The 11,385-nt window shown below is 46.7% G+C and overlaps 1 protein-coding gene across 1 annotated transcript; it reads left to right on the forward strand.

Annotated features, from left to right (window-relative positions):
* The first annotated feature begins 194 nt into the window (after positions 1–194).
* NOP2 (NOP2 nucleolar protein) lies at positions 195–11,382 on the forward strand. The gene is made up of 16 exons (XM_024579592.3): positions 195–320; positions 594–703; positions 2,447–2,492; positions 2,671–2,759; positions 2,936–3,174; positions 4,860–4,915; positions 5,027–5,184; positions 5,286–5,485; positions 5,635–5,724; positions 7,397–7,484; positions 7,561–7,701; positions 8,280–8,419; positions 8,552–8,641; positions 8,803–8,925; positions 9,039–9,267; positions 10,611–11,382. The coding sequence occupies exons 2-16, from the start codon at positions 598–600 to the stop codon at positions 11,258–11,260; spliced, it is 2,445 nt and encodes an 814-aa protein (XP_024435360.3). The 5' UTR covers positions 195–320; positions 594–597; the 3' UTR covers positions 11,261–11,382.
* The last annotated feature ends 3 nt before the right edge of the window (positions 11,383–11,385 follow it).

The following is an 11,385-nucleotide window of genomic DNA, read 5'->3' on the forward strand; positions in this document are numbered from 1 at the left end:
ACGTCAAGACCATGAAGAAAGCGGGGAAGCTGAAAACGGTTCCCCCATTGCCTTCGCCCTCTCTGACTACGAGTAGAGCGGTCCGCACCGTAATTTTCCCCGGCCGCACCGCGGGCAGCTCCACTTACGTTCCCAAATCGTCTTACGTTCCAGGGCCGCTGACCGGAAGAGGCGGGGCTACAAGGATAACACTTTCCTTGCGCCTGCGTAAAGTAAAGCGTTTCCTGTAGGAGGGTGGTAGCCGAACACTAGCGTAGGACTGCACGTGGAGTGGTGCCCCAGGTACGGAGGGAGCGTCTTGGTCCTGGGCCTGTTTTTAGGTGAGCCGAGGCTTTGGGGGTTTCTGGAGGAAGTTTGGGAGGGGAGCCCTAACTTGGGTCGGGGCCTGAGGAGGCGGACGTTGTACAAATGGCGTGGGGTCCGGGTCTCTTTGTGGAATGGAGTTTGGTCAGGCCTGAAGGGCATATTGGGGTTGCTGAGTTGAGGTTCTGGTCCAGGTGATACCCTTTTCCACTCTAATAAGCTAAGACTGCGGCCTGCCTTTCCCTTTCCAACACGCGCGGCTCACCTTATTCCTTTTTTCTTTTCCCCAGTACCATGGGGCGCAAGTTGGATCCTACAAAGAAGGAGAAGCGCGGGCCGGGTCGAAAAGCCCGGAAACAGAAGGGTGCGGAGACCGAACTCACCAGATTCTTGCCTGCAGGTAAGGGTCAGGCATGCTCTCTGATTCTCCAGTGTTTATGCCGCTTTTTAAATTTGTATTCATAACCCCCTCAGTTTTTTAGTCTCTGTTCACTTCCTGTTGTGTGGAATTTTCTCTCTATAAGGTATTACTAGTAAGTATGAATGAAACACTGTCATCAGCGTTTAGAACTTAGGGAAGATGCGACAGGGACACAAGTACCCATACAAGAAGAGGTGTGCTTTAGCATTGAGTGAGTTTAAAGAACTGGAAGAATCCCACGCAGCTAGGTTCTCTAGTACTTAGATTAAATTTTAAGAAACTGGGTTTTGAAAAACGGGTGGTACTTTAGCAAGTGGAAGTTGGGAAGGAGACGGTTCAGTCACTGAACTGCATTGTGGAGGAGATGGAGCTGAGAATGCACAAATCTTGTTCCCACATGGCGAGTCGACCGTCTCTTGCATGGAAGACTGGGTGGGAGAGAAGAGTGGACAGGTAGCTTGCAGTGCATATTGGATAAAAGATGCAGTTCATTGAGGTACACATTATGTTCAACCTTTTGGACACATTGTACAACTTTATGCTCTTAATGCTCTCCGAGAAAAGCACTGTTAAGGAAATAGATGCTGAGAGGTTAAGTTGCAGATAGTTACTAAATGATGGGGCTACGATTTAAACGTTTTATTTTTTGGAGAACATATGAAAAATAGCAGTTGTAGAGGTAAAATCTGCACTGGTTGGTAACCAATTAAATTGAGAGTAAAGGAAAGGGCAGATGAAAAGGGAACTTTTGCATATGTATTACCGGAATGGTGATGATGGTGTTTATTGAAATCAGAAGTCTTGCCCTGACCAGGTAGTTCAGTTGGTTAGAGCTTTGTCCTGATATGCCAAGGTTGCAGGTTCCATCCCGGGTCAGGGCACTTATAAGAATCAACCAATGAATGTATAAATAAGTGGAACAACAAATGTTTTTCTATTACCTTATGTTCTTATGTTTCCTCTCCTCTCTCTCTTTCTCTCTAAATCAATTAAAAAAAGAAAGCAAGAAAAAAAAGAAATCAGAACTCTGGAGGGAGGTCTATTTTGGATTTGGTTGCTGAACAACCAGGTGGACATCATCTCCTGTACATTTCTTATCCATCTCCTGGCAAAGCACGGTGCAGTGAACTAGAATCAACTCCCTTTCATTAGTGTACTAACTTCTTCCCACCCTTTTTTTTTTTTTTTTTAAGATTTTATTTATTCATTTATTTTAGAGAGAAGGGAAGGGAGGGAGGGAGGGAAACATCACTGTGAGAAAGAAATATCGGTCCGTTGCCTCTTGTATGCACCCCAACCAGGGATTGAACCCACAACCCAGATATGTGTCCTGAACTGGGAATCGAACTTTCGCTTTGTGGAATGATGCCCAACCAACTGAGCCACACAGGTCAGGGCTCTACTTTGTCTTTTTCAATCCTCACCCGAGGATACATTATTATTGATTTTGGAGAGAGAGGATGGAAGGGATAGAGAGGGAAAGACACATTACATTGATCAGTTTTCTCTTGTAAGCCCCCCAGACCCAGGATCCAAACCTGCATCCTAGGTTATGTGCCCTGACTGGGGATTGAACCCACAGTCTTTTGGTGTATGGGACAACGCTCTAACCAACTGAGCCACCCAGCTAGGTCTCTTTCCCCATTTTTATTTCCTCATCCCTTGCTTTTTTTTTCATTTCCCCTATAACCTCCTGGTTTTGTCTTTTTTTTTTTTTAATAGCTGATAATGAAAATTCCAAAAGGCTGTCTAGTCGTGCTCGAAAGAGGTGAGTGTGACTGTCCAGACTTACGTAGATTAAATTAGTACTGTTCGTCTTCAGCCACATGATGCTGTGTGATCATGCTGATGAAAAGGGCTCTTTGGGGACTGTCAGATTTCCTTGTGATGGGAAGTGGCAGAACCTGGGATTATGTTCCATTTCTTCACTCCTTCTGTCTTTTCAGGGCAGCCAAGAGGAGGTTGAGCTCTGCTGAAGCCCTTGAGATGAATAAGCGTCCCGGGGCCAAACCGTTGGCTGGAGAGCTACCAAAAGGTCAGTGAAAATAGGAGCTGAATGCTACCTGAAGAGTCTTGTGGGTTCTGGGTAGGGAAGGGTTTGTTGAACATGTCTGGAGTGGAAAGAACAACCAAAGGACGTATTAGGGGGTAGAAAGTACTGGCTCCATCAGTGTGTGGCTGCCATCAGTCCAGGATTCTTCAAATCCTTAGGGATCTCTGCAGGAGCTGTCCAGGCACCTGGTAAGAAGGAAGCCCAGTCCTTATTTAACAGTGCTCAAGGCAAGAAGCGCCCAGCACCAGCCCATAACAGTGAGGAGGAAGAGGAGGAGGAAGACTCTGAAGAAGATGGCGTGGGAAACCAGGTGGACTTCTGGGCCTCTGAGGACAGTGATGCTGATATGGTTGATGACTATGGAGCAGGCTCCAACTCAGAGGATGAAGGCGAAGAGGTGAGTTTATCTTTGTGGGTATTCAGGAAGGGATCCTTGCCTTATAGAGTCTTTCCAGATCCCCGAGACAGGGATAACTCTGAGTAGAGAGGAGGGATTTTAGTGTTCCATCACTGTTACTTTGTGTCCTTCCAGGGTACAGGTAAGTTTAAAAGAGCTGTAGGATAAGACACGAGAATACTCAGTGCTGATAAGGACGTGGTAAGGTGGACACCTTTTTGCCCACTGGTGGAAATAGAAATACACACATGCTTTTTATAAAGCATTTGGTATCTGAGAACCTTAGAAACGTTTCCTTAAAAAAAAAAAAAAAAGATTGTATTGATTTATTTTTAGAGAGAGGGGAAGGGAAGGAGAAAGAGAGGGAGAGAAACATCATTGTGTGGTTGCCTCTTGCATACTCCCTACTAGGGACCTAGTCTGGAATCCAGGCCAGTGCCCTGACTGGGAACCAGCAACCCTTTGGTTCACAGGCCTGTGCTCAATCCACTGAGCTACACCAGCCAGTGTGAAGCTTTTTCTTTATCTAGTAATTTCATTTAGAATGATGATCCAAAATGTGGGCAGATTTGTTTATGGAGGTGTAAGAAGTTACTTACATATTCCACAATTTGTATATGGGTACGTTACTAGAAAAGTCTAAGGCTTGCTCCCGGGAGCATGCTCACGGGCCTTTCCCTTCCCCCTCTTCCCTGCCAGGAGCATTATTTTTGCCTTTCTTCTTAGTTCCAAGGGCCGGCCCTTCTTCTGCCTCTGTAATTTGTTTACTGAGCCTATGCAGGCTAGCTGGCTCAATTCTGTTATCTCTGTAACTTTGTAAATGAACTTTCTTTTATAATTTGAAAAAAAAATTTTAAGTAATATAGAGCTGTGTAGAATAGAAAGGAAGTTCCCATTTGCACCCCTCTCCCACAACCCCCCTTCTCTCTTCAGAGCTCCTGTTAGGAGATTTTTCAGCCACTGTGTGGACTTTCGGAATGCTAAAAACTCTGGAAAATTCCAAAACACCCAATAGGCATAAGTAAATTATGATTTATTCATATGTTAACATTTGGCCATTATGTCTGAATATGCTTGTGGTCTGTGAATGAGAAAAGGCAAGAAACAAATTTGGAAATGCATCATGATTTTAACTGTGAAAAATAGAGTTAAGTCTGGAATATGGCAGAAAAGATGTCCGAGGGCAGTTTTTGTCCTCTGTGAATACATATGGGTGTGTATTCATGTTTTAAACATCTTTGTTTATTTTTAGGTTTTACTTATTTTAAAGAGAGGGGAAGGGAGAGAGAAAGAAAAACATTGGTCGGTTGCTTCTCATACTCACCCTGACCTGGGACTGAACCTGCAAGCCAGGCATGTGCCCTGACCGGGAATATGAACTGACGACCCTTGGCTTTGCAGGAGGATTCCCCACCAACTGAGCCACACCAGTCAGGGCTGTTTTAAGCTCTCTGATAGAAAGGGGAATACAAAAATAAATAGAACACTATAATAAACATTTAAACTCATTACGTCGTTTCAACAGTGGTTAATATTGTGCCAGTTTTATATTCACTTCAGGGTCTGTGTCACCTTCTGAGAGCAAGTGGTACATTTTATTTGGGGGAAAAAATACAGATAGAAAGTGCTAGTGGGTTGGTGGGAGGACAAGCTTTGCATCACCAGCTCCTTGTACCTTTTTTCAGTTGCTGCCCATTGAAAGGGCTGCTCGGAAGCAGAAGGTCCAGGAAGCTGTTGCCAGGTGAGTTTTGGATGTTTCAGAATGGGGAATAGTTAGCGGCTAAAGTGGTGAGGGAGGAAGGAGGTGTCTGTTTTGTTCTTTGAATCACTCTGTTTTTGTATCTGTTTCTAGGGGCCAGTGGAGTGAGGAGGAGACTGATGAAGAGGGGGAAGAGGAGAAAATGTCCCCTGAGTCAGGCCGCCAAAAGGACAAGATAGATGAGGACCTGCAGATCAATGTGGATGAAGAGGAGCTTTTTGTGCTGCCGCCTGCTGGAGAGATGGAGCAGGATATCCTTCCAGTGTAGCAGGGTAAGGGGTGGGGGAAGGTGCTTGCTAGTGGAGATTACCAGGCCCTGGGACATCCTGAGGCAGATCCTTGACAGGTTCACATGCCCAGACTCCAGATTTGCAACGAGTTCACAAGCGCATCCAAGATATAGTGGGAGTGCTGCGTGATTTTAAGACTCAGCGGGAGGAAGGTCGGTCTCGAGCTGAATATGTGCACCGGCTTCAGAGGGATCTGGCCACTTATTATTCCTATGGAGACTTTCTGCTTGGCAAGCTCATGGACCTCTTCCCTCTGTCTGAGGTACTGAATTGCTAATTTAACGCCCCTTCTGCTTTCCTTTCATCACCTTCTCTTTTGCATTGTGTAGGGGAGGCAGTCAGCTCCCTTGTGCTTTTCTGGCTGAGCTCCTTGGCCAGCCTGACTTGCTTCCTGCAATTTTGCTTTCCCAGCTGGTGGAGTTCCTAGAAGCTAATGAGGTGCCTCGGCCCATCACCCTCAGGACCAACACCTTGAAAACCCGGCGCCGAGACCTTGCTCAGGTGAGGGGTGGGTTTTGAGGTTTGCTTGTCTCTGGGGGGTACTGACTTCTGTCAACCACAGAGACTCCCCTATCCCACCATGACTGGATGGGGTCTTAGTACCTTGTTGGTATAAGTGTGATCCCAGGAGGCAAACGGATATAGGCCTAGCATCATGCTGAGTGTCAGACTGGCTCAGGCCCGAGGATTTCTGTGAAGTGGGAAACTAGTTGAGACATCTGAACCAGGATAAAAGTGCTATCTCAGAAATCGGAGGGAGTTGTTTGCCTTTTAGATCATTGAGAGGCTGGTGAAAGTGTGATTCCTGCTTCCAGAAAAAGACATAGCAAGGTCCTGACCGGGTAGCTAAGTTGGTTGGAGTGTCCTCCCAATGCAGCGAGGTTACGGGTTTGATCCCCAGTCAGGGCACATACAAGAATCAACCAGTGAAGCCCTAACTGGTGTGGCTCAGTTGGTCAGGAGTTGTCCCACAAAGCAAAAGGTTGCTGGTTTGATTCCTGGTCAGGGCACCTGCCTGAGTTGCAGATTTGGTCCTTGGTTGGAATGCGTACCAGAGGCAAAAGATCGATTTTTCTCTCTCACATCACTGTTCTCTTCCTCTCTTTATCCCTCCCTCCCTCTCTCTATAAAAATAAATTAAATCTTTTTTTTTTAATTTTTATTGTTATTCAATTACAGTTGTATGCCTTTTCTCCCTATCCCTCCACCCCACCCCAGCTGAACCCACCTCCCTCCCCCACCTCCACCCTCCCCCTTGGTTTTGTCCATGTGTCCTTTATAGTAGTTCCTGTAAGCCCCTCTTCCCACTGTCCCTGCCCCCCCCATTAAATCTTTAAAAAAAAAAACTAATGAATACATAAGTGGAACAACAAATTGATGCACCTGTCTCTCTCTCCCCTCCTCCCTGCCCCCTCCTTCTCGATCCTTTCTTTCCCCAAAATCAATAAATAAATTTTTTTCTAAAAAAACAGCATACATGCACAAACTGTTTTAAGCTCACTGTTTCCAAGGGTTCAGGGCCCCTAGGTTAAAGACCCCCGTTTCTAAAGTTCAGTTCATCTGTGTGTTTTGTATCTCCTGGTGCAAAGATAAGCTGATAACTATCTTTATTATTATTATTTTTAATCCTCACCCAAGGATACATTTTTATTGTTTTTTATTGATTTTAGAGAGGGTGGAAGCTGGGGGAGAGAAACATTGATGTGAAAGAGAAACATTGATTGGTTGCCTCCTTCCTGTATGCACCACTAGGGTTCGAACCTGCAACCTCTTTTGGAGTATGGGGCAATGCTCCAATCAGTTGAACCACCTGGCCAGGGCTTGATAATTATCTTTAATGTGTTCTAACCAATAGGATTAAGTTTTGGTATTGTAAGGGGACTAAGCCTCTTGGAATATCAGAATCCACTTCTAGGAAATAACAGAACAGGTGCTGGCAGTCTGCGTCATTGGGATGGACTTCAGACCTTGAGTTAGAGCCTAAGGCTAAAGAAAAGGACTCCAGGGGATGGGGTGGGAGAGGAGAAATTGCGTTCAGTGCGTCTGTGATGACTGTTCTAAGAGCTCTGGAGTTGTTCCATAGACTTCCTGATAGGACGGGTTTTCATATTCCCATCTGTTTTCTGGGTATAGTAACCTACAAGGTTTTTAAAATCTTCATTCTTATCTTAAGGCACTAATCAATCGTGGGGTTAACCTGGATCCCCTGGGCAAGTGGTCAAAGACTGGATTAGTGGTATATGATTCCTCGGTGCCCATTGGTGAGTGTTCCCTGCCCAGTAGTCCTTGTGCCCCTGCCCTTGTCCCAGCTTGTCACAGATGGGCCCTCTTCTACAGGTGCTACTCCCGAGTACCTGGCTGGGCACTATATGCTGCAAGGAGCCTCCAGCATGTTACCTGTCATGGCCTTGGCACCCCAGGAACATGAGCGGATCCTGGACATGTGTTGTGCCCCTGGAGGAAAGACCAGCTATATAGGTACAAGGAGGGCAGTCAGGGGTAGGGTTCATTCGGGTCTCTGCTTTTGAAAGTAGGTGGGGTTGGTGACGGGCTAGCGCTCAGGAGACAGTGCACAGACAGCTAGCAGAGTGGTGAGGAGCACAGGCTCTGGAGTTGGCTGAGGTCCAGCCCTGTGGGTACTACTTAGGACTTTGGGCAAGCCTTTGATTTTCTTTTGTCACCTGTAAAATGGCATAGTGATTGTGGTTGGGTTGCCCTTATATTATGTTAGGGTTGTGGGGGTTGAGATGTGTATATGAAGGTCCTTGGCATAGTAATCAGTCATAAACCATTTTTGATTTGGCTGTTATCACTTAAAAAGAATAGTCTGTAGGACCAGAGAGGTGTTCAGTAACAATGGGAAAACATGTGTTCAGAGCTTGCTCATTAGTGCAGACTGGGGAGACCCATGAAGTAGGCAGTGGGGAGCAGAGCTTATTAGGAGTGAAGTTTTCCTTGAGGTGCTGAGACTTTACCTGTGGATTCCTGGGCAAGTGGGTGGCTAGTGAGTGTAGGGGCAGAGGAGCTGGCTGCTGAGCACTGTACCCTCCCCTCAGCCCAGCTGATGAAGAACACGGGTGTGATCCTTGCCAATGATGCCAGTGCTGAGCGCCTCAAGAGTGTTGTGGGAAACCTGCATCGGTTGGGAGTCACCAACACCATTATCAGCCACTATGATGGGCGTCAGTTCCCCAAGGTGAGACTCCCCTCTGTGCATCTCTCCTGAGGTGTCTTCCAGTTCACCTGCCCTCTACCGGACATCAGCATGTTTAGACTTGATGCAATATAAGTGACCAAAAAAGGTGATTAACCTATCCTTTTCCCCCAGGTGATAGGGGGTTTTGACAGAGTACTGCTGGACGCTCCCTGCAGTGGTACTGGCATCATCTCCAAGGACCCAGCTGTGAAGACAAACAAGGTGAGGAGCTGGGGCTGGGGTGGGGTAGCTGTGAGGTCTTGGCTGGGCCTTGTGGACCTGGAGGGGTGGTGGAGGGGCACTCTGGGCAACCAGTAGCTCACTTGTCTTTCTGAGGCTACTTTCTGAAATTCCGACACCCCTGGGTCTCCTACCTGGAACAGGATGAGAAGGATGTCCTGCGCTGTGCTCACCTTCAGAAGGAGTTGCTCTTGAGTGCTATTGATTCTGTCAATGCCACTTCCAAGACAGGAGGCTACCTCGTCTACTGCACCTGTTCCATCATGGTGAGGCCTCTGCCGTGGCAGAGCAGGAGGGCAGGGCTGGGAGACTGCCCCTTGGAGCTCCCTTCAGCTGCAGCTCTGCTTTTCCTTCTGTCTCTGTTCCCCTACATATCCAGGTGGAAGAGAACGAATGGGTGGTAGACTATGCTCTGAAAAAGAGGAATGTGCGGCTGGTGCCCACAGGTCTAGACTTTGGCCAGGAAGGTTTTACGCGCTTTCGAGAAAGGCGCTTCCACCCCACTCTGCGTTCTACCCGTCGCTTCTACCCTCACACCCACAATATGGATGGTTTCTTTATTGCCAAGTTCAAGAAATTCTCTAATTCTATTCCCCAGTCTCAAGCAGGTAAGTAATCTGCTGTCCACCCATCATCACTGCCTTTGCTCTTTCTGCCTTTCAAGAGGCTTTATAGTGTAACTGCGGGGAAGGGAAAAATGTCTGCCTTCCTCGTTGCTACCTTTGTCTGCTTGGGTAAGAGAAGAGACTCCTCACATCCCAACTAGACTTGTTCTTGAGCTTGGACCCCATTTGAATATGATAGAGCATTCCATGTGGATGGGGGACTTTCCCTTCATTCTCCCAAATGTTTGTGCTTGTTTGGCACTGAATGTGTGCCCAGTGTGGGTTGTGGTTTCTCTTTCTTCTTGGCCCAGGGTTGTCTCACTGTTAATGCATCTCTGCTGTTCCAGCATTGTCAGCACAGGGTTGGCTTAAGACTCCTCAGAACAATCAGCAGTTCTCTGAACCCATCACACTAATTACAGATGGTTTTCTCAGCTATCTTGAGGAGTCTGTCCTTGGGTCTCAAGGGGAAGGGTGCGGTTTTCTGAAACAGGCTTAGAGCTCTGCATGCTGGGAATGTAACCTGGGTTTAGTTGGGAAAGGGAGAGGTGAGTTTGGTTGCAAACTGCATGATTTATTGAGTTTACTTTTTTCTTTATAAGTAATGCTCCTTATAAAAGTCTGAATGTTAACAGGAACCTGAATAGTTAAAATTTGTTGTGACTTTATATTTTTAAAGATTAACTTTTTGATTTTAGAGACAGAGAGGAAGTGGGGGAGAGAGAGACATCGATTTATTGTTCCACTTATGTATGCATCCATTGGTTGCTTCTTGTATGTGCCCTGACCAGGGATCGAACCCACAATCTTTGTATTTCAGGACAGTTTAGACCAACTTAGCTACCCGGCCAGGGCTGTTGTAACTTTAAAAGTACATTTAATATGTCAGTACTCATTAATGTGTTACTGGCTTGTTTCTAGTTATATGTGCTTTCTTATTTTCCTGCATCTCATCAAAATCTACCAGGAAAAAAGTCCTTGACTTAAAAAAAAAAAAAAAAAGTCGAGTGCTTCAGATTTATTCAGGATTTACCTCCTCAGAGTGTCTTGCTACCTGCTGTCCTCAAGGGGGCACAGCTTCCTCTAAAACTTTTTGGTTCAACCATGGGTAGTAAACCCTTCTCTTTACTGCAAGGTTCAAACAGGACTTAAGCGTAGGCCTGGCGATGTTGGGCGATGTGAACCCAGGTAGTCTGCTCTGAGGCACTGTTGCAGTTGTATGGAGCGCTGGCAATGCCTAGTGTTCCAAGGCAGTTTCCTTATTTTAGTGCCTCTGCTTGTCTCTACCACTAATGATCAAAATCCAGTGATGAGTCCCTTTTTATCAAAACAATCTTTAATTTTAGCCCCAGGAAATTCTGCAGCATCCACCCCTACAAACCCAGATTTGTCTGACCTGAAAGGTCAGGTGACTCCTGACCCTGAGAGCAGCAGCCAGCCTGCCAAGAAGGCCAAAGTGACTGTGAAAGCAGAGCGGCACTTGCAGAAACGGCAACACCCCAAGAAGGCCTCTTTCCAGAAGCAGAATGGCATCCCCAAAGGGGCAGACTCTGAATTGTCCACTGTACCTTCTAGCACAAAGGCCCCAACTTCCTCCAAGCTCCAGGGTAGTAGTCAGCCAGCTGAAAAGGCCGAAGTGACAGTAGTGGCCAGGAGACCAAAGGTGACTGGGATAAAAAAGAAAGAGTCACCTAAACTGCAGGCTTCCAAGAAAGTTGCCTCCCTGAAGCAGAATGCTTCTCCCAAGGGCATGAATGCAGAGATACCCGCTGGATTGCCTCTCTCCCAGACTCAAGCCACTCAGAAGGCTGAGAACTGTGTTCACCCCTTTGGGAAGACCCAAGGGGCTAAGGAGGTAAAGCAGCAGTTGCCACAGAAGACTTCCAAGAAAGCTGCCTTCCAAAACCAGAATGGCACCCCCAAGGGACTGAAGACTCCTTCCATGTCCTCCCTTGGTTCCAGCCAGCCCCCACCGGCAAAGAGGAGAAAATCTTAGTCCAGGCGGATGGTTAAAGCTAGACTGGGCTCCTTGCTGTTGTCACTGGGTTGGAAACCCTACCTTTGTGAGGATGGCTTTCCCACTATGAATATGAAATTTAATACACATTTTGCAATCTCTGG

The sequence above is a fragment of the Desmodus rotundus genome, chromosome 3, assembly GCF_022682495.2.
Source record: "Desmodus rotundus isolate HL8 chromosome 3, HLdesRot8A.1, whole genome shotgun sequence".
Taxonomy (NCBI): domain Eukaryota; kingdom Metazoa; phylum Chordata; class Mammalia; order Chiroptera; family Phyllostomidae; genus Desmodus; species Desmodus rotundus.

Bases quoted from the DNA above. Each gene is read 5' to 3' on its own strand.
- NOP2 (XM_024579592.3), top strand. From the start codon at position 598: ATGGGGCGCAAGTTGGATCCTACAAAGAAGGAGAAGCGCGGGCCGGGT. The intron at 7,485-7,560 runs GTGAGTGTTCCC...CCTCTTCTACAG, and splicing joins TGATTCCTCGGTGCCCATTG to GTGCTACTCCCGAGTACCTG. The intron at 7,702-8,279 runs GTACAAGGAGGG...CCCTCCCCTCAG, and splicing joins AGGAAAGACCAGCTATATAG to CCCAGCTGATGAAGAACACG.